At 41.5% G+C, this 23,304-nt stretch overlaps 1 protein-coding gene across 1 annotated transcript in view; it reads right to left on the bottom strand.

Moving 5' to 3' along the window:
- The window catches only part of SND1 (staphylococcal nuclease and tudor domain containing 1), a 407,329-nt gene that overhangs the window by 248,779 nt on the left and 135,246 nt on the right, over window positions 1–23,304 (bottom strand). Inside the window, exon 11 of the mRNA XM_035021050.1 lies at window positions 11,028–11,117. Within this exon, the coding sequence (XP_034876941.1) occupies window positions 11,028–11,117 (90 nt within the window). The remainder of the gene's footprint in view (window positions 1–11,027; window positions 11,118–23,304) is intronic.

The raw sequence follows: 23,304 nt of genomic DNA, 5'->3' as shown, positions 1-23,304 counted from the left end.
AGTAAAGACACAGAAAGAGCCGCAGACCAGACCTCTGGCGCTAGGGAAGGACTGCTCAGGCAGCCGCAAGAAGACTTCAAAGAGCAACCTGACAGTGAGGGCTGAACTGCACAATGCATGGAGCATACTCCCACCGATCCGGTGGAGAGGTGAGTTCATAGTCATAATCCATATACAGGAACCCAAGAGAAAAACATATTTATTCTATGTATTTTTAATGCCTTCATTTATGTCTCAGACAATGCTATGCCTAAAGATTCACTGGTCAGGCTCAAAGTCTTTATCAGTATGAGGAAATTAAAGAAAGCAGGTGACAAGGAAACCAGCTCCAAAGCTTAGAACTACAGGGTGAGCTTTCTATATCCCTTCTCTATATCTAGATATCCCCAATCTTTCTTAAGACCTTCTAGGTACCATTTACAAATCCCATCTCTTCTGTGAAGACTTAATGGGGATCGAACCCGATTCCTGACATTAGGGACCAAGAGCTGAAGAAAAGACCAGCTCTTTGCCCTGTAAGGTTGGGGGAGGTCGGTCGGAACTGGGTATTGCTCCTGAAGAAGTGGGCACAAAAGTATACTAGGAGGACAGAGAACCCAGACTTCACATGGGGAGCCAGGAATCCAGGACAGTGGTTACGATTCTTACAGAAAAACAAGTGTGAAGGCAAGAAGCTTTGAAAAGGCTGGGCCGTGTCTATGGAATGGGGAGAAGTTTGTTGTGACACATTATATAAACAGTAAAGTAGGAAGTAAGACTGGAAATGAAAGCAAGATCCTTAAAGGACATTATGATATTTTATCAACAATTGTCTTTCCTTTGATTTTATGGTCATTGAAGAAATGAGATACTTTTCTGCAGGCATCTGGGGATCCCCAGAGTTTGTGAAAGGAACAGAAGTACTCAGGTAGAAAGCAATCTGACAGCAATGTCAAAGACTGCAAAGACCAGAAGGAGGAGACCAACCACCTAAGGTGGAGTTGCAGTAATTCAACTGAGATATACGAGCAAACAGACTAAAAGTCAAGGGAAGAATTGTGAAAAGGAAGATCTGAAAGAGCTAACTGTGGCAGAATCAGGCAAACTTAGGATGAGGATAAGGAGACTGTGGACACTAAAGTTCAGGACAGTGGGCAGGGGAGACATTATTTAAGATCAACTACAAAGGTAGCCACGGCAGTCTGTGGGCAGGAAGAAAAATCATATGGAAGCCACGAGCTACATTTTGGACATAAGAGATGTCACCTATTTACTGGAATCTGTATTTGAGTACCCAGTGGTCAGCAGCTGGAAACAGATCTGTAGGAAGAGAAAGAAGTTACGAGTGGAAGTATTTGTAAGAGTCAGCAGTATATGTGCAGCTGAAGCCGGTAAGTGCACAAGGTCACACGGGAGGTGAGACCACTCCTGTTTCTGAAAGACAACTATGATCTGTACAATCCACATTACTATTAATCCAACATTGCCAAGAGACACATTTCTGTTATCTCACCAGTTATTCAAATCTGTTCCTATTCAACTTTACACATTTTGATGTAATCTTGCCTGAGTTAGATTATAAGCAACTTGTGACACAGATGACATTTCATTCACCTTTACTTCACCTCCATAAAGGTACCTAATAACTGTATGTGCCTTTTCTAAAATATCAATTCCACGAGAACAGGTGTTTGTAAGGCCCCATCCCCAATGCCTAGAACAAGGTATGGCACAAAGTAGTTGCTCAAAAAATATCTGCTAAATGAATAAAAATGAACTGATTTCACTAGGCTACCACCTCTGGTCTTCTTAACATATCAAGTGATTAGGCATGCCAAAGCTTTAGGGACTGAATCCTCGAAGAGAATAAATCTACTTGAGCTTTGTCTTCACAAGAAGACTACCTGCTCACCTGCCCAGCACAGCCCAGCCCAAACAAACACTTGTTGAAACCAGAAGAGGAGAAAAGGCAAAACTGCAAGGAAAATACCTTGCTCAAAAAGGCCTGATTGAAGACAAAACCTGAGATTCCTACAGTTACCAAAAGAAATGCATGCATAGCTCTGCAGGCAAAATGTTAGACATGGTGCTCCAGAAAACAGACTCGTAATTATTCTTAATGTTCTATTCATCACCCTTGAATGGGATGAGAATGGTTCATCAAAAGCTATTGCCAGGAATGATTCCATCCCAGAGGATGCCATATTTCAAACTGCTGCTAATTATTGAAGTAGAAGTGATCGAGGCCCTGACTATGGCAGCCTTTTTAAGTGGACAGCAGCATTCATACCCCAAGGAAGAGAAATAGGACAAGTGTGAAGGTGAGCCTACAGACAAAACTAGAAACACACTCAAGTCTAATCAATTACTCTATAGCAATTGTCAGCTGGCCTGGAGATGACAATGCATAAAGCCATGATAAGTAATGACAAAAGAATGAACACAAATAGAAAAAGCAAGACAAGACAGGCAGGGGACCAGGGCTGAAAGAACATCACACATTCAAACCCTTTCCAATGGATCAGTTTTGCAGAGGAGTTCGTTACCAAAGTACAAACCCAGAATCAAGAACTCTAACCAAGAGCCAAATGGCCAGATACATGAAGAAGCTAACCTACTTTCCTACTTTATCACTTTCCTAGGGCTGCAGTAACAAAAGCCCACAAACTGGTTGGCTTAAAACAACAAAAATTCATTCTCACAGTTCTGGATATTTCAGGTTTGAAATTAAGTCGTTGACATGCTCCCTCTGAAGGCTGCGGGGAAGAATCTCTCCTTGCCTCTTCCTAGCTTCTGGTGGCTCCTGCCATCCTTGGCATTCCTTGACTTGCAACTGCGTCACTTCAATCTCTACCTCCATTGTCACATGGACTTCTGATGAGGGCACCAGTCATTGGGTGTAGGGCCCAACCGACCCAATCTAGTATCATCTCATTTTAACTTAAATTATATCTGCAAAGACCCTAATCCCAAATAAGATCATATTCGGAGGTTCCAAATGGGCACAAATTCTGGGGGGTGACTATTCAGCCCACTACACCTATCATCATGAAAACACCAGGAAAGACTGCCCAAGCCAGCCATCCCCAAGAGACAGAATTGCAGCACTTCAGAAATACCTGAAAATTTGCTAAAGAAAAGAAAACTAGCAAATGAAAGCAAGAAGGCAGTTCCAGGTATCAATAAAAGAACTTGTTTCAGATAAGAGCAAAAAACTTCACTCAGATTTTAAACACACTAAAACAAGGAGCTTACAACTACATGGCCCCAATTATGAAGATGTAGCCCTAAAACACCATTTCTATCCCCCAGCTGTGAAGAGTCGACGAACTTCCACCTTAGAGCCAACAAACACTTTTGTATACTACCTTCTTGTACATGCACAGGTTGTTCATACCCTCGGAAAAGAAATACACAAGCAACCAGAAGTATTAGCCTAACTCTCTGACCATTAAAAAAAAAAAAAAAAAAAAAAAAGCAGAGGTCACACAGAAAGAAACCCTGGAAAGTCGGTGCTTAAAAATGTAACTCGCCAATTCTAAATGATGTGTTATTTTGCAAACATATAAGATTTTTGTTTAAGTTTTTTTTCTTATTAGAAACGTTATATGTACTATCTCTGTAGAGATCCTTTTAAGAAGAAACTATTGGAGAAAAAAATATTGAGAAAAGATAGCAAGAGTCGAGTTTCCTTTCCAACTGAACACATCTGCACCCCGTGTCACCTGACACTTTTCTACAACATAAGATATTCTGTACACTATCATAGAGCTCAAGTGCAAAATAATCCATTCTCTGTAAACCAGGAGGTATAAGAAGTTTGAAGATTTGCAATTCAGCACATTTTGTAAGGTTTTTGGCACATAAGGGTTATTTTTAAAGAGGGAAAAAAAGCCTGTCCTCTCCCTACCCCCAAACACAGCTGAGCTGATTCAGCACAAATCTCCCCCTAAAATAAAATCCTTGTTTGCAGAGAATAAGCATGGAAAGTTCCAGCCCCAAGGACGACATTTCAGAAACCTAGCTGAAAAGATCAGGAGTGGGTGGCTTAAGAGAGACCGACCACAAATCATGTTCTAAACGTAAGAACTATCACCAGAAAACTGTGAGCAACTTGGGAGTCCAGGGAAGAAAGTCTTTAATAATAAGCAATGTAATATACGAGTATAACCCAGAGATATGAGAATCTCGAGGATTCTGGTAGCTAGTGAATCATTTCCCACAGGTGAGCATACAGAAATTCCCAGGAATGCAGTTGAAGGTTTTAGTTTCTTCATTTAACTTAGAGATGCTTTCTGAAGAGGATATTACAATATACATCATACAAATACTACACTTCACCAAGGAGCAATGTACTCAGCTCAACACCCTGATGGCCCCTAAGGCGCAGAGGTACTTTTCACAATCTGCAGATAAAACATTCAAGAGCTCATTACCAAAAAGAGCATTGAGGTGGCAGCAGGTAGAAAGCTACCTTGCCCAGAACAGCAAAATTTCCAGAAACAGACAACTCTACAGTTTTGTTAATTACCTTCACCATACAAGGGAACTAATGAGTCCAGGATCATTCCCCAAACCCACAGGATAAAGGGCATCTAGATGACTCCTGGTCTCCAGTGCATACTGATACACTGCCTTCATGTCTAAGTGGGAGAAGTCTTACTAGAAAAAAGCATGGTCAGAAATTACGAGTCATTCAAAACATCTCTTGATTTGGTGAGCATCTACAGTCATTTCTTCAAAAACCGTACAGCCACGTTGACGGTAACAGCTGGCACACAGAAGGCAAGGACACGCAACCTTGTATAAACCTGTCAATTTAAATCACAATGCATTCCCAACCTTAGGGCCTGTTCTGATCATTAATGTAAGGGACTTTTCCATAGCGTGAGTGAATCAAATTAATATGAAGTGGGAAATGTGGAGATGACAAAGGGAATGTTTATAAAAACCAAACTAAAACACATCAGAGGTAATTAAGAACAAAGATCCCCAGACTGCCAGCTTTGCGCTTAACACAGCTGATTAAGAACACACTGCAAAAGACAGAACTTACAAGCGTTTTGAAGGAAAAGGACAGCCCTGTTAAATAGCCAGCAAGGAGTGAAGGAGTTCCTTCTCAAGAAAGCGCCAGGCCCTTGAAGAGCTTTCACAGGCTGAGTGAAAAACCGCTTCTGCTAAGGAATGTCACTCCAAGTGCCTTCGAAGATCTGTCCTTGCACAAGGAAATGAGCAGTGAGTGTGCTCCTCAATCTCTCCCTGGCTCTGGGCCAAGACAAAAAAGCAACCTGACCTTTCCCTTCTCCCAGATGCTCCCAACTCACACCTATACCAAGAGATCGAAAAGGAAATCAAGCTTCAACACTGGCTTAGCAATGTTCCCCATGACCTCACAACTGTCTGTGTAACTAGCAGAAGAACATGCAGTCTGACACAGGTTTCTCTGAAGAACAATTTGATGAAACATCACTTCACGGGGACATCTCAAAGACTAATGCGATCATGTCTAGAGAGCTGAAGGCATTCCGAGGGCTGATCTATGGTGCTCTTGCCACCTGCTGATATCTGTAGACCAAGATGATATAGCGAAAGAGAATCAACTTCTTGTAGCACGTAAGGTATGTGTTATATACAAGAACTGACATTATCCCAAAAGGGACCGTGGCCCAGGCTATCTATGTTATTCAATACACACAACATGGAAGTGGGTCTTTCTAGACAGCCTTTAATTTAGCAACTAAATGCACAGACGCCTGGATAAAACAATTTCTATGAGCTTCCATTTCTTTACCTGTAAAAATAGCAATACCTGCATACATCTTGGGATGGAGGTGAAAATTAAGTAAAATTAAATAAAAGTGAAAATATTCAGGGCTTACCACGAAGAGACAATTCAACAAATGACAGCCCTGACCCTGTTACACTCAAATGAGCATTATATAAAATGTCTTAAGAAGTCTGTCTAGTTCACAGTACAAATTGGAATGGCATGAAAATCATACAGAGGTGTTCACCAAATCGCAAATGAGCCACATCTTCTATAGTTGGCATCCCAAAGAAACAAGGCTATTAACAGTAGCTGGGTCGCCAACCAGTTCTTAAAGCACATTAACCCAGAATAGAGGGAAGATCATTTACATATAATATCAACCATTTCCAGATTGACTTTAGAGTCCGGAATGAAGAGACAATCTCATGCTACTTCTTCCATATCTGGCTAACCCCAGGCAAATCAGGTAGGGCCTATTTCTAGCTCCCTTAATATATTCTTATCTGGGTCCACACGGCCTTCATCCCAATGCTCCCATTTTCCCCTGAAGTTAATTAATTTAGAAGAAATTTATTGAGCACCTACTGTGCATCATAAACTGTATATGCGGAACCCTGGGGTGGGGAGCAAAACAGATGTGGGCCCCAGTTGGCCTAATAAAATGAATCTGACGAGAGATATTAACACAAGATACATTAAGATGTGAAAAATTATGTACAAATTATCAGAAGGGGGCTTGTTTGGGGACAACTTGCCCCAGGAAGTCACGTTTAAATTGAATATGAAGGATAACTGTAAGACAAATAAGGGGAAAGAAGGACAAAGAGAGTATCCCAAAGAGAAGAAACTGCAAGTGCAAAAGCCCTGAGGTGACAGCATAATGCATTTCAGAAACCTAAAGAAAGCCAGAAAGGTGGCCAGGAAGTGGATGGGAGAAGGGGTAAGGGCTTCTTTCTGGGAAGTAGGCTGGAACCAGATTATGCTGGACCTTGTAGGCCACAGGAAGCAATGGGAAGCCAAAAGTGTGTCACTGGTGAAGCTCCCTTTAGCTGCAGGTGCAGAACAGACTGGAGCAGGAAAAAATGGCTGTAGGCTCCAGGAGTCTCGGTGAGGGGCATCTGACACAAGGCTGCAGCAGCACAATGGAAGGAACAGGAAACACACACATCTACACAGCAGGAGTTGGTGAGGGGTTGGGGTAGGGGGGTAAAGGAAGTGCGGGGTGTCAAAGATATCTGTGACAGCAACAGAAAGGCGTGATTTCCAGGACACTGGACGAGTCTAGAGTTTCTCACAGAATACCACAAGTTCGGACTTAATGAATCTTGGTGCAAAGATCATTTCCACCTACCCCAAAGAGCTCCATGCCTTCAAAGTACAAACTTCAGGAAAGAAAGGTTTCCAAAAGAGAAGAACCATCTAATGCAATATGAATTTGAAATAACTGCCAGTATTATTTATAGCCCAATAACTTCCCAACTGTCTGCATTTATCAAGAAAAACGCTCAATTTTAAGTGCCTAAAAAAGAGTCAGCCTAGTTCACAGAACACGTTTTAATGGCATGAAAGCCAAAGTTGGCTGTTAGTTTACAAATGAGTTTCATCTCCAAATCTGCTTATTCAACAAATACCGGCAAAAACATTGAGGGAGCAAAGACATATTTTTGGGCCGAGGATTGTGGAGATAGGAGAAGCGTGGATGGAGCATATAGTGCCAGGCCTGAGGCTTCTCTGCACTCTTGCTTCTTGCAATCCCATCTCTTCCACTCGTCCATTTTTGACCCCTCAATTGTCCAAGCAAGTTCCAAGTCCGAACACAATAGTTCCCATGGTGATGGAAATTGTACAATTAAGGGACAGGAGTTACAGTGATTCATAGGTCATTTGTAAATGCTGTCTTACATGGATTTAAAATACTCTTGAGATTCTACTTTAGAGATTCTATGAGACAGCTGGAGAAAATTCCCAGCGCAGATCCCAGTTATTATCACCTTCTTCCACTGAGAACAAAATGATTTAGGCACACAAACTCTTCCTGTCGATGGGCTGGCCTTCTCTAAGCATTAAGAAAAATATATATATACACAGGAAGACATTGCTCCCGCTACTAGAAGAGGACTATCGCCCTGGTTATTTTAGGACATCAACCTCACCACCTTATACACACCTAGGATGTCATGCCACAAAACTAAAAGACGTATGAAAGTTACCATGGATTCCATTTCTCCACTGCGTTAGGGCCATGAAGAACCCCAGAAGAAATTAGCGAGACAGTTCTTCACCAGACATTCTCCTTAGTCAAGATTTTAGTGAAAGCACAGATGGCAGATGGTAAACAGAGGATGGGGAGGGAATTCTACCAGGCAGTATGGCAATTCAGACAGCTTCTGAAACACTTCCAACATACACACGTATTCTTGCACGTCTCCCTCAGAGAACACACACACACAAACATACATTTTACACACACTTTACACATACACAGACTGCACAAGGAGACACTAGTTTTGTGGAAGCTGGAAACTTGATGCCACATCTAACCAAATACCACTCAAATCTGTGCAATGGGATGATGTCAGTCAAATAGTTGCACATTGATTCACATCTCTTGACCTCAGAGCCAATTTTAAAAAAAAGTAACTGTTAGATTCCATAAAAAAAAAAAAAAAAAGCAGCACTATTAAACAAGACAACACAACTTACCTGACTGGCATCTGGAAAAACATGAAAGGTTAATATCATCCTAGATTCTTATAAAAATCCCATGAGAAAGGGAAGGCAAATACTATTCCTAGTTCACAAGGCTCAGAGAGGTGCATGGTTACTTTAATTAAGGCACTTAGCCAGAATTGAATCTTGGGAGTGAATCAAAGTGAATTTCCATAACCGAAATGGAGACCATTGAATCTAACAAAGCATCTTACCAGTTTACCTTCAATCTTATTTCTCTACATTCTAGAAACTCCTCAAAACTGTCATATTATAGACTCTCTGGGATGGTCAAATAATAGTCTGGGCAGAGAAGATGATTTACCTCCATTATCTTGCTTAAGCTGTGACAGGCTGCCCTAATCAGCTTTCGTGCACAGAGGCACACAGGCACACATGCTCCCTCTCCGTGCCTCTTAATCACCATGTGCCATGCTGAACAGCTGCAGAGGTCTGAAGGGAATTGGCAGAAATGTGCAATGATGTGCTAGCCACCCCCCTGAGGCAGCAACTGCCCTGCCTGCTCCCAGACTCGAGAGAAAACATGGGTGTTCGCTGTCGCAACTGATGGACCCAGAAGACAGGCAAGTGGTTTCAGGTGGTGAGTCAGGAAAAGCAGTTTGCATCAGGAATGTTCCAGCCCAGCAGAGCTGAGCAGCATCCTACTCCCCGTGCAGGGATACAGTATTCATCATTTATACAATGTCACCGTGGGGGACAAACTTGGGCTCAGCACAAATTGAATCCAATCAACTCTTATGCAGAAGAACCAGTAAACAAGGCTTCTCCCACCAAGAAGGAACCTAATTGCTTAAGAATTGCCACCATATCTGACACATGAGATCAGTCCTTCTATCCTGAGAGAGATGGTCTTTATAGAGGGCTGGCACATACCGTTTGAGAGCAGAACCCTTGGCTAACCTTCTGGGACCACTCAGCATCGGCTGCAATAAGCTGTGATCTACGCTCCCAGGGATGAAGCAGAATCAGGTGAGGGCAACATTCAAAGAAGCCAGGTGGGTACCATACCACATGGCGCGCAGACAGCTGCGTAGGAATCAAATAAGTGCTGCCCCCCACCTCAGGTTAATTTTGGATGGATTTCCATAGAAATCCACACTCTTGAGGAATTCCTTGTTTGCTTCTATGCTATTGTTTATGAGCCAGCAAATGAGCGATAGGATATAAAATTGGTGAAATAGAGATGTCGACATTAGATCAGATAACAGGAGATCTAGAAATTGAAAGAGGCTTAAAGGCATCATTCGCACTACACTTCATGAATGAATACAGCGTTCTTCAAGTTTTATACAATGACAAATGAGTCTATTCTCTGAAGGAACCTGAGGAGATTAACTCTCATTTTAGGGACTCCAGCTTAGTTTCTCTACTTCAAAATTAGCAAATTCATCCCATGCCAACTTTAAAAATCTCTTTGCTATAATTTATATTTCTAGTGACTATGGTATATAATAAAACTGTTATGTTTATGATAGACTACTTTGGCGTTAGTTCAAAAGCCAGAGCCTTATGAAACCTGTCACATCATTAAAAATCTGCATTTAGGTAAAGAATGCTAATGTGGCATTAATGTGTGTTAAGGGCAGATATACAGCAGAACGGCCTTATCTTTCTCAAGACATGAGAAAAATCAGACCCAAAACATGGTATCTTCCCAGAAGAACCCTCACCGAAGCAAAGTACGGAAAAGACAAATCACAGTCCCTCCCTGAACAGATTTCCTTCAACCACCATCAAAGGAACTACGCCACTCATTTCCTTTGTTCATCAAGGACACAGACACCTGCCCAGAATATTTAGGGTGGGGAGGTCAGGGAAAATAGGGAATGCTCAGAGGCTCACTCTCAGCCTCCCAAAAAGGCAAGTTCTGTAGCTGGCCACAGAATATATGCTCTAAGAACACAAGGAAATGCACTCTTAGGGCCTCTGGGCTGTTGCACCAGACCAGAAAGTCACTTTGCTGCACCACGAGCTCCCCAGGAACTACTAGGAAACCACACAATCCTCCCCCAGTAAGGCTGCCCTAGCACCTGCAGTAGAAGCTACAGGAAGGATGACAAACTGAACAAGTGGAGGTGGCTTATGCACCACAGCGCATTTCAGTAAGCATGCTCCCGTTCCAGGAGAGCCCCTCTTCTCAACAGCCAATCTATTCCTCAGGAGTAAGGGAGGCAGAAAAAACCGGCAACCTTCCTTCAATAGCATATCCCACAGCACCGACTTTTAATGGAGGTGGCTGAAGAGATACAAGGGAGCCAAGTAAATGAAGCTCGGGGCAATATGCAATTATTGAAACTGGAATTGAGCCTGGACCCTGGAAAGAACATGCTGTGAGAGCTTTGGCAATCACACTGTGGTCAGGGCCCCAATTTTAAATCTCTCCCACGGGATACCACGTCCTGAGACACAGGCACGCCCCTCTTCGTATCAAAGTAATTCCGCTTGACTTGGCAGAGGGGCGTCATCTGTTGGTCTCTGGGATTCCATCACAAGGGCCCAGCTTAAAATGATCCCCAACCATTTGCAAATATGTTTCTGTCTCATTTACCTTTTTCCCAATAAGCTTCTTTCGAAGAAATTCCCGGGCTTCAAACATGTAGGGAATGTCATATAGGGGACGTAGTTTCTTGTTCTTATCCTAAAAGAAAAACAAAATATCACATCAGAAATGAGAAACAAACATCAAAAAACCCACAAATGAACACAGCCAATAAAACAAAAATACTAGAATACACCTGAAATATGCTACCTCCCAGTATCACAAATATTAACTAAGTGCCAATACACATAACAGATATTTGGATGAAATGCTTTACAGGGAATGAGATCATCTTTTTCACATGACAGACTCAAAAATAAGTAATGAAATGTTTGTAATTATCCAAACTGGAAACAAGCAAATGTTCATCAATGAGGAAAAGACCTATATAGACTGTTGTATAGAAGAAGCTAAGTATTAGGGCCCTTTAAATATTTATAGATACACTATGAATCTAGTTCTATTATTCTGTAAGCCATTATTAAGGACCTACCAACTCTTAGCCCCACACAAAGCTCTGTGTAAATATATGTTATAATCCTGGATTCAAAATTCTTACAAACTAACAGAGTAATACAAGAAAAGCTGTGACATGGCAACAGATGTGAAATGGCAACACAAAGCAGTTTTGAGTAAGTGCTAAATTGTGTGATATAGACTAGGGACTAAGTGCTATCAGAGTTCAGGGAAGTGGAAAGAAAGAAGTAATCAGGAAATGTTTCACTGACAGGGTGACATGGTTTCATTGACTTAATATGAGTTTACAGGATAAGAAAAAACTAGAAAGAAAATAGAATTGAAAAAACAGAACAAGCTAAAGGAGGCAGGAATAAATAGTATTTCAACACAACATGTACACATATAAAAATCAACATACACAATTCTTGCGTTATCTCATAGGTCCCAGACTTCTCCCCAAAGAGGTTACTGTTCTAAGCAATATAACTATGAGAATATGGGAGAAGGTTCTAGAGGAACTTGACAAAGAGGGAATGGATAGGAACTAAAGTGATCTGAGAAGCATTAAGAGAGGCGCCTGGGTGGCTCAGTCGGTTAAGCGTCTGCCTTTGGCTCAGGTCATGATCCCAAGGTCCTGGGATCGAGCCCTGCATCGGGGCTCCCTGCTCAGCTGGAGGTCTGTTCCTCCCTCTTCCTCTGCCCCTCTCCCTCTCTCTCTCTCTCTCTAATAAATAAAATCTTGGAAGGAAGGAAGGAAGGAAGGAAGGAAGGAAGGAAGGAAGGAAGGAAGGAAGGAAGGAACAGAATGGATAGAGGGGATAATAGAAGAAGAATCCAATATTCTAACTCATGATGACATGCGTATGAAGTTAAGAGAAGTCTGTCTTTTAAGGGGGGTGTCGAGGGCGGGAGGATGTTACAAGAAATAGGGAGATGTTGGCTAGATTGCTAGGTCTGATTAATGTCAGACCTAAGTAATGTCTCTCCCCTGCTGAGCCCTTAAGTTCCACAAGAACAGAGATCCTGTCCATTTCTGTTATTCTGTGACCCTGGAAACAAGTAGAGTGCCTCCCACTCATAGTACATGCTAAATAATAGTTGGATGAACTAACTACAAAAGAAATATGCAAAATTACATATACACAGAAATCAAGTATGCTAGAAGAATAGGACTACATGTATAGATTTCAGAATGCCTAGGACCCAGATCATATGAGGGAAAATTTCACAAATAAAGAAGAAAATCAAGGACTAACTAATCCAGGTGTGCTTACCCATCCTGTGGCTCACCTGGCCTCACCTCCTTATAATCCACTCTATACTGAAAGAGGTATTCAAGTTATTTTCTCAAATAGCCAACTACTCCTAAATAAAGAACCTTTATCATTTAAATACCCCATGTTTAAACTAATCCTAATGACAGTACTGAGGTCAAGGGAACTGAAATAGGTGTTTCCTCCTATACCCTAACCAAGCCTTGGTGCCCAGAACACATCATTAAACAATTCATTGACATCACCAAGAAAAATCTCTATGAGAATGCGGAGAATTGAGTTTGAGCTCCACAGTCATGCCTTCTAGTTCCTCTGGTTAAAACAACAGTAACAACAAGGTGGCAGCAGCATTCCAGCACTCAGTGCTCTCTTCTTGGAGGTTAGAGGCAAGTTCAGAAATGGAAGGCGAGCTCCTTTTCCTTCTTGGATGTGTGGGACTCCACAAGCTCTCAATGGGAACAACATGGATTGCCACACTTGAATCAAATTCCTGGGGTGTCACGATCACTGTCTAGTAAGTGAGGGATGGCCCTAAACATGTAGTTTTTTTGCAGGAAAAAAAAAAAAGAAGAGGAAAACAGGATACGTGAGGGTTGCTGGGGTAGAGGGAGTTCTGCATAACCCAAGGGCACAATATACAGGATTATGGATATTTTATAAACATTCAGACAGCCAAATCAAAATAGTGAGTCACTCCTGAGGAGCTAAGTATAATATATAAGCCGTAAAATAGAGTTTATGATGACAGTCAATGATACAGTAAGAATGCTTGCTAGACAGAAAATTCTAGGTGCCAATAATGAACAGGATTTTTAATAAAGACAAAATCAACGGTTATCAGAATCAGCCCTCAGGAATAAAGAAGTGCCAATGTTTATATTCACAATGCAATGGAGGACAATCTATTTACAGAGAGTAGCTGTGTAATTGCACAAGCCTAAGTGAACAACATTATAAAGAGAGAAGTGAACAAAATATTGACATTTACCTTGCAAAGCCTCATGATTTATCACAGGACCTGAATGTGTGAACCTTACCTTACTTATTCTGAAACACCACAGAGATCACAAGGCAGTATGAGTTGACTGGACTCTGAAACAATGAGTGAAAGCTAAGAAATAATAGTTTTAACAAATATTCAAATGAAGATCACGAGATGAGTTACACCTAAGTGAGTGAAAATGACTGAAAAAGAAAGACACTCAACAGAATTGGTCCAAGCCAAAATGCCCTCAGAAGAATGAAAGAAAATAATCCCAATAAAAAACCGGGCAACTTCAGAGTCTGATTATATGTCTCTCATGAAGCTAGGAAAGAACTAATAGCACAAGCAGAAAACAAGGTATCACAAGTGAAAACAGAATGATCTTGTTACTCTAACCCTTTAGAGCTAGTAGCTATTGACATCGGCAAACATCTTACAAGAGAGATATTTTAAGTCCCGAGGAAACCACAAAATAAAAGCAATTCCTCCAAATTACCAGGTACATAAAAGCCTTTGAAATCTCTAAGAGGCAACTGAGGTATGGAATGTATTCTGAGAAAACAGGATTTTAGCGGAATCTTACCTGCGAAAAAGGACTATCTAGTTTAGATTCTAATTTACAGAGAAATATTTTTAAAAAAATAAAAATAGAAGAGAATGCTTGCTTTATCTGGTGGGCAGATAATACAAAAACCAATACGTGCTGTAATCACTGTTCATCCTGAGAAATGACGTTGTATGTAGGCCCTGCAATGACTCACACATTAGAGAGATAACTTCAATTATCTGTACCTCTCAGTGGTTTGGAGAGGGAGGCCCAACACCCACATCTCAGCATCTAAAGACCCACTTGGCATTTTTACAGGAATTTATATTTGGCTGGTTGCCAAAATGGGGTTGCTGTTCAATGCTCACTTGGAGGGAATGTCAAGGCCTTATAGTCACCCCTAGTTTTGAGTCTCAACCTCAGGCCAAATTTTATCTAGCTCCTCCTGTAGCAAAAAAAGATATAGTAAAAAAAGAAATCTAATGCCCTAGAGATACTGCAGGATTTCTTAAACAAGGCTTGAAACAAACCACGGGGGCAAAAAAAAAAAGCCTAATAAATGTGGTTCCACTAAAATTAAAGCCGTTCTTTACTGAAAAGACTTCATGAACAAAGCTGACAGGCCAAAGTACAAACATTTAGTAGCTGATGACTGAAACAGATCTGGAAAAAGCAGAGGAGGATGAGGGAGCTGGCGCGTAGGGCCACGGCTGTCATGTGGTCAGGGTAGGCCTTATGCGGCAGGTTAGAGTTTAACAAAGACTTAAGGAAGGTATGGGATAGAGCCATCTGGAGGACAAGGACAGTGGCCAATGCAAAGACCCTGTGTTAGGAGCATGCCTGGTGGGTTCAAGAAGCAGCGAAGACACCACTGTAGCTACAACAGTGTGCACAAGGGGAGAGAAAGAGGAGATGAAGACACAGGTCTGACTTAATATTTGAAAAAATTACTTTGGCCACTTTGTTGGTTAACAGGCGCCATGACAAGGAAAGGGTAGAGAGCACAGGGAGACCAAAGAGGAGATTATGACAGTAATCTGGGCAGAAAGTGGTGGTAGATTACATCAAGGAGGTAGCAGCGAGGGAGGTAAGAAGTGGTCAGAATCCGGAAATATTCTGACAGACAGATGGCATGAGAGGTGTGGAAGAAAGGGAGGAGCCAAGGATGACTGCAAGGATTTTTATCTGAGCAAAAGGACACAGGGGTGGGGTCATCAGAGGAGATGGCCAGGAGCTGAGTTCCAGGCATGCTTGGCAGACAAGGGGGGAGCTGGGAGGAAGGCTCTGCGCTGGTGGTACACATTCGTTAGGTGCGGGCGTGCGGGCGGTGTGAAAGCTAGGCGTCTGAAATGGACTGAGGACTGGGCCTTAAGGCATTCTAACATTCAAAAGCGATAAGAGAAGGAATCTGCCAAAGGAGAATGAGAAGGAGCACTCAGTGAGCTGAGTAGGAGGAAATTACCAGAGCATCAGGCCCTGGAAGCCAAGGCAAGAAAGTGAATTGAGAAGGAAGAAATGACCAACGGGGTCAAGTGCAGCAAGGCAGGGGAGAGCAGGACAACGATTTGCATGGTGGATGAGCTAAGTGAAGGTCGTTAGTAAGTGGACAAGGAGAGTTCTGGGGGAGCAGCAGGGGCAGAGGCTGTCGGGAACCAGGAATGGGAAGTGAAGCCCTGGAAACAGCAAGCACATGCAATGCTTCCGAAAGCTGTGCCACGAAGGAGTATGGAGGGATTATGTGGCTGCTGGCAGAGGAAGCAGGGTGAAGACAGAGCGCTTCTGTTTTCCATCACAGAGGAGAGAAATGATAGGCGCTGGTCCAGTGGAGAGAAAACAAGTGACAATGTAGAAGAGAGGACAGGACTTCCAAGCCAATGTCCTTGAACAGGCAAGACAGGAGTAGCTTGACCCAGAAGCACATAATTCATCATCAGGTATGAGCACTCAGCTGTCAGGTAGGCAGATGTGGTGTAAGAGTCACTGGAAGTTCTGATTAGATTTGCTCTGCAAAGAAAGGAAGAGCTCTAGCAAATCAGTAAGAAAAAAGAGAAATGATCCAACAAGAGAATTGGCAAAAGGGATAAACAGACATTTCACTAAAGAACTCCAAATGGACGTTAAGCATAGGAAAAAGTAATTTTTAATCAATAATCAAGCAAATGTAAATTGAGATACTATAGGACATCCACTATATTGGCCAAAACCTTTAAAGTGAGAATGTGGGGAAATGGGAGTGCCCTCTAACCACAGATGGGGAGTAAAACATGGCTCAACTACTGCGGCATCTTGACACAGTGCTACTTGTCATCATTTGCTTAAATCCCTATTAATTAGGAAAGTCTACTTAGAGGTACGTATGTACCCTAAAAAAATCTTATAAAATCACATTAATGTTTCTGGTACAACCCTAGAGTAGAATACTACAGAGCAGTTAAGCTGAATTAGAGCAACCCAAATGAACAAATTTGAAAAAATATTGAGCAGAATAAACAAGTTGTAGAATTATTTGGTAAAATCCCACACAGAGACTAAAAACACACACATGCAACATTATTCATAGAGCTATATAAGCAGCAAAAGTATAAAAATGCAAAGAAATGAAAGACAATGGGTATTGATGTGGGATGGGTAGTGGGAAAAAGAGAAAAGGAGCAGGGGGAAAGAAATGGGTTTGAGGAGGAGTACATGAGACTTCCAGCTTTCTCTGTGAGGTTTTCTGTCTTTGAAAGAGAAAAAGAGGAGCTCAAAAACATGCGGTATATACCAAGGCTGAAAAAGGAATGCCTGTTATCTTATTCTATAATGTTGGAATGTTTTTAAAGCGAAAAACTTTCAGGGATAGGAAACCCCAAACCTTGTTTGGTCAACATTTTCCCTTTGCTCACAATATTTTACTGCAGAGGAATAAAATATGAAACAATGGGTCATTCTTTTCCTCATAAAAAATGCATTAAATTCCATTTTTTCCCTCCAAAAAAACCCCAAAACCCAATGTTCATAGATGTACCCTTCCATGAGGCAGAACAGAATAATTTAACTACAAATGTGCTCTCAAATAACCAGGGTCAAAAGCAAGTTTGATTTTTATTTTTAATAGGAGACTTGAACTATAATATTAATTAAAGTAGCCAAGCAGAATTGTACTCTATGAAGATCTTAAAACTGACTGTTGAACTAAAATAAGAACAGACATGATCAGATTAAAATGGATAAAATTTCCAACAGTAAATAATGGACCAGTCCCAGTTGCCCGGCCACACACGCCATTTTAATAAACAAAGGCTGCTATTTCCATTTGAATTATAGACTGAACATAGGAACATAACCACATGCCCCGGGCATATTTACAATCAAGAACCTATCAATTCCTTTGACAGCCAGGAAACAGAATCCACAGGGATATCCACTATTTTATGGTGCTTAGCACATACAGTAGCATATTTTTAATAAAGGTGGTCATCTAACTAGAAAGCTATAGTCAGCACCTGGGGAAAGGTTCAAAATTGTAACTGCCTTGGCCAAGTGGAAGTCGGTTTGTGCCACTCTATCTAAAGGAACATACACAGTAAGTGCATATATCCAAACATTTCCCCAGGAGTTGTTTCACAGAAAAAAGATGCTTATTTCCCAATTAGCTTCATTTCATTCTTCCAATCAAAGTATCTCTCAAAGGTAAACTGAGTCTATTAAAGAGACATGATCTGTGTAAGTTCCAAATTCACAATGCAATACATTTCATACATATCTCCAGGAAGCAAAAAGGGAATGGTAAACAATAGAAACTTAAATCAAATTGTGGGGGTGGGGGGTGGGAGGGGGAGAGATTATAAAAATTCACAGGTATAAGACTGGAAGGGACTAGCTAGTCTTCCAACCCCATGATTATGCCCCTGAAGTGTTTCATTGCTTCTATAGGTCCTTCAAATTTCTCAATTTTTCTGACAACCATATTTGATCTTGCTGATCCCATGTTTAAGGATCTAATAACATATATGAAAAACACTCCAATTTAAGGTTTAATAATCAATGCTATTATTAATGATGAGGTTCAAGCTGAAGGAGTCTGAGAGAACAGGAGAAACAGGAAGGTCATTTTGACCTTATCGCTACCATTCTCCCCTCCAACAGGTCATAAAACCTCAGGGGAGAGATGCCCTTCCTATATCTGGAGGAAGGAAAAGAACATCCTTATTCTCAAAGAAAAGATAACACTGCAAAGAATCCAAACCAACAGGCCTTGACACTTCCCTCATACTCTTTGACCTATCATATTTCTACCCAGCAGTCCATTCTTCATTGACCTAACATAAAAACACTCAGGTCTGTTTCTTAGAGTCTTTACTTTCTTATGAAAGCTCCCATGTCATATAAAACTTATATTAAATAAATCTGCAGGTTTTTCTCCTGTTAATCTGTCCTTGTCAGTTTAATTTTTGGACCCATGCAGGGACCCTATGGGGGAAGGAAAACTTTCCTCCCCCCTACAGTAACAACCCTATCACCCCTACAACAACAACCCTATCAAGCAGGCTGAATGCTGACAGCAATGCTACCTGAATTGTGGTGGTAAGGATTAGGATTCCAATTTTACAGCAAGGAAGGGAAACGTTCCTAGCTCATGTAACAGGTAATAGGAGAGCTGGGATTCTGGACCCAGCTATCTCAGAGGCCTACGCTCATGGCTGGTGGGTGGGACACTATACTCTGGACCTGCTACTTCCAAAAAGCAATCATCGCCTGTCAATGGTTGTCACATTTTGGTGTGCCTAAGAATCACTGGGGAGCTTGTAAACATGCAGACTGCCAGGCCCACATCAGATATTGTGATTCAGTAAGTCTGGTGTGTGATTTCCATAATTCCGTATTTTTAGTAAGTAGCAAGAAGGTCTGTGGACCACATCTTGAAAAATGATGCTGTATATATTGAGGGCCTAGCCCCACTTAAAACAATGGCAAGAAAAGGGAGGTTAAAGGTTTTAAGAGTCAGAAAGCAATAATGAAGTGCTTCATGTCAAATGGTTAAACAAAAATTAACAAGTAAATAACGGGGGAATTCAAGTGTATCTCTATATATGCAGCTGGAGGTGACTCAATATACATACTCCTTAAACTTCGACATAGATAAGACAACTTAAAACATTCTAGTAATAATGGTGACAAAACAAGATTTTTCAAATATTCCTCAAGTCCAACTATAAGAAGACCGAATGTGGAATCCAAGAATCAAGAGAGAAAACCAACGCACCTATGGGCAGGGAACAGCAAAAGTAGGCATATCCTCTCTCCTGTCTGCCCCTGTCCTCAGACACACAGTGGTCTAGACCTAGACTAGCCACAGTGAAAACAGAAAAGAGGAAGTGACAATTCCCCCAAACAACCCAGTTACAACCTGGCAAGGTGCCAGGAAAACAGCTTCATGGTGTCCAAAGAGGTAAAGAAGCAGAGCAGATTTAGGCAGCCTTATGTCCTTGAAGGGACTCACCCGTCATCTGCAGTGCACAGCATATGATTATGTTCCACAGGAACTTGCACATCCCAAAATTAAAGTACCATTTTCAAGACCATCATGAAAGGGGAAAAAAATGTCTCTGGAGACTGCTCTTCTACTCAATTACATTAGCCAACTATGAGCATTTTCAGAAGTACTTGCTATTTATTGCTCAGATGCAGTAAGGCTGGGGGTGGGGGGGGTGGGCAAGAGGTCAAATATCAGGTCTTTTTCCCCCAAGTCCCTGTCAAGGCTGTAAGAATAAATACTTTAAAGGCTCTCAGGGCTCCAAAACCATTATCCAAGCAGCAGATCATATGGGGTCCCTTCACTTAGCTGCAAATACTTCTGCAGGCAGGAGGAGGGAGTGAAATCAAAGAGCGGCACTAGCCCTCACAGACGTCAAGGCTAAAGAATGCCACAGCTCACAAGTAGGAAGCTGTGCGATCCACAGCAACGCTGCTCCCGGGCCCACGAAGAAAATGGAAAATAAAAGAGACTCTGGAGTCCTGCCCCATCGTCTTCTCCCTGCATAGGGACGGCTTTCAACACGTAAAAGGGCAAAATCTTTTCCCCTCACTCACCAACTGCTCTGAAAATAGTCTGCTCCAAGGGGGAACTAAGTCTGGGGCACCTTTCCTAGAGGAATAGTGAGGATTCTGCTGATAAGACAGGGATAATGAGACAGAAAGGGCACTGGATCCTTGAAGAGAACAAAGCTCAAGTTCACTACTCCTGAAGTCACAGACGAAAGAACTGTCCTGGACCTTGAAATCAAACACTCCTCAAGCATGTGATGGCAACAGATGATCAAGAATTAAGTGCGCAGCTTGCTGCTGATCAAGAGAGTAAGAGCCTAGGCTCTAAACAATGTTTCTGGCACCAGCAGCTCCTGGCTGCTCACGTACCTCAGTTTCCTCCTAAGAATCAGCAATTTAAAGAATTACCTGGCATTACACAAGTGAAAAGTGAAGCAGGCAAAATTATTTCAAAACCCTGTAAAAATCCTAAGAGGGCTAGATGTATTAGTACAAATTAAGGCAACTCCAAGTTCACATTCAAGGAACATTTCAGGTAATATAAACTCCACGGGAAAACCAAATCTACACTTGCAGTGTTACAAAGAAGCAAAGCTACTTAGCTGAGTTTTACAACATCTAACATGGATGTTAACAAGAGCTAAAATGTCAAGAGACAGAAGAGATAAGCCAAAGTTACAGCACTAATCACCTTCTGCCTTGTATTACTGTAATTTAATTACTCCATATAGGTCTTATCTTCCCCACCAGACCACAAAAGGGAGGATCACTGTGAGAGAAAAAAAAGATCTTTATATTGCCCGGAAAGTGCCTAGCATAGTGCCAGAGTCCTAGAAAATTCAACATACTGAGAGAATACAATGAGGAAGACAAAAAGTCCTACCTAAAAGATTTATTTTTTTAAACTCAAACTGTACTTGTGATTTTAAGAATAAATGGAACTGGTTAATAAATATTAAAGTGAATTTAAAGAGGGGTGAGGGGAGACAATATTGCTGTAGGTTCATACCATTGTTAGCAGATTCATTGAATGAAGGCCCCTCATACAACACTACTTGAAGGTGAACTATTTCTAATGTCTCTACCTTCCGGCTAGTATTGCCAAGTAAGATGCTATACTACACAAATGATATTACTGAATAATGATTAAAAAGATTCCAGGCTAGATACTATCTCACTGTACCAAACTATAAAATCGAGGCTCTCTGTAAGCAATGATGCAAAAGTCTAATACTCTAACTGCAGTGTGTAATGTCAGAAAAAACAAGTGTACAAAATTCAAATAATCGGTCTGTTCTCTTTTGACCTGGCTGAGAATTTAAAGCAATCTTCTGTTCTCTCTGCAAGTTTGACATAATGAATTCTATTACTTAAAATCTTTGAAGGAAAAAAAATACTCTTGATCATTAGCTAATGGTTACCAGAAGTCCTTACAAGAGCACATAATACCACTCAGAATTTAAGTAAAGCTGAATTGATATTTTTAAAATATCAAGTGTGACAGTTCAACACTAAAATAAATGATCCTAAACTACAATATAAAAGCAGATTTCCTAATGTGGAATCAAAGTAACAGTCCTCCCTCCCCCAACTCATAAATTTGAGCTTAAACTTAAGCCTAGACCAAGGGCATGTGCTGGGGTGATGTTTCTGGTGGCTAATATGGAAGAAAAGAGAAGGCCGGGGAAGACTGCAGGGCCCTTCCTCTGTTCTGGAGACTGATCTGCAACAATCCTAGCAGGTGCAACGTGATGCTGAATGACGCACGCACTCTTCGTGTGCTGTCCGAATGAGCAAACAGGGCTAGGAAGAAATAGAAAATAATGAGTGACTCTAGTAGGACCTCTTTCTACCAAGCTCGTAGTTCTGAAGATTGATTGCAAACATGAATCAATATTAACATGGGAAACTCCTTCATTGGAAAGAACACAAAAAGTCTGTGAATAAGAAACCAGAGTTTAAAAGCGGAAGGGAAAATGGAGCAGGGAGAAAGCATCTTCAAGGACAAAAGCAGGCCTGGAGGTCTGCGAGGTAATGGAAACCAGCAGGGACTGGTTTATCACAACTGGCTCTTCCCTTCTGGAACTGCTTTCCTTTTCACTGGAAGCTTATAATTAACCAGTTGGCCCCAAATCATGTTTTCTAGTAATGGAGAAATCTTCTCCCACATTTCTTACCCTTCATCCCCAGGCTAAAAATGGAGAGCCAATGCCCTCAGAAGAGACAACCCCGTTACTTAAAGTACAGGCTACATGCCAGATGAAACCCATCCAGCACAGTAATGTGCCACACACAAGCCCTCCCACAGTCCTAGAAGAGGAAGAAGGAAAAGGAGGAAAAGAAAATAAATCTCTTACAATAGGAAACCAATTTTCTCTGTAATAGACCGCAGGATCAGGGAAAGCCCATTCAGAAGACAATTTTTTGTTAGAGAAATGTTTCTTTGTGAATGCCTTTCCTTCTTCACCATATTAAAAAATAATTATTAAAGCTTCTTCCTAGAACAACACAGAAGAGAAAACAATGCTGGATAGGACACCATTATTTAGCTGATGCCAGTGGAACCTTCAATTGAGCCAGATTTCCAGGCAAATTTGTGCAATAAATTGTGATGCATTTCAAAAACCAAGACTGAATTATGTAAGTGCACGGCTTAAGGTCTCCCTTTAGACACTGAGCTTCTGCCTTGCCAGTTGCATTACTCCAAGGTCTAAATCAGGCTGCCATGTCTAGTGCCACATATTTTATCCACCAAATTCAAAGTACTCTCAGTCTGGGTTTAATTCACTAAAACGAGGCCTGTGCCTTCAGGACAGGTTATCCTTCTAGCCCTACAGAACAAAGAGGACGCTCTTTTACTCTATAGTCTACCTGTCATCAATCAGAAACGACAACATTCATCAGCCACTACCACCATGGAGAAACATGGACGAATCAAGTTCCCAGAACCGTGAACAGCATGGACATTCAGGTCTGGCGCCCAGCTGGCAAGGC

The sequence above is a fragment of the Mirounga leonina genome, unplaced genomic scaffold (genome assembly GCF_011800145.1).
Source record: "Mirounga leonina isolate KUSES-001 unplaced genomic scaffold, KU_Mleo_1.0 Mir_174, whole genome shotgun sequence".
NCBI lineage: Eukaryota > Metazoa > Chordata > Mammalia > Carnivora > Phocidae > Mirounga > Mirounga leonina.
Note: the sequence above shows the minus strand (reverse complement) of the source record. Positions and strands in the feature narration are given on the sequence as shown.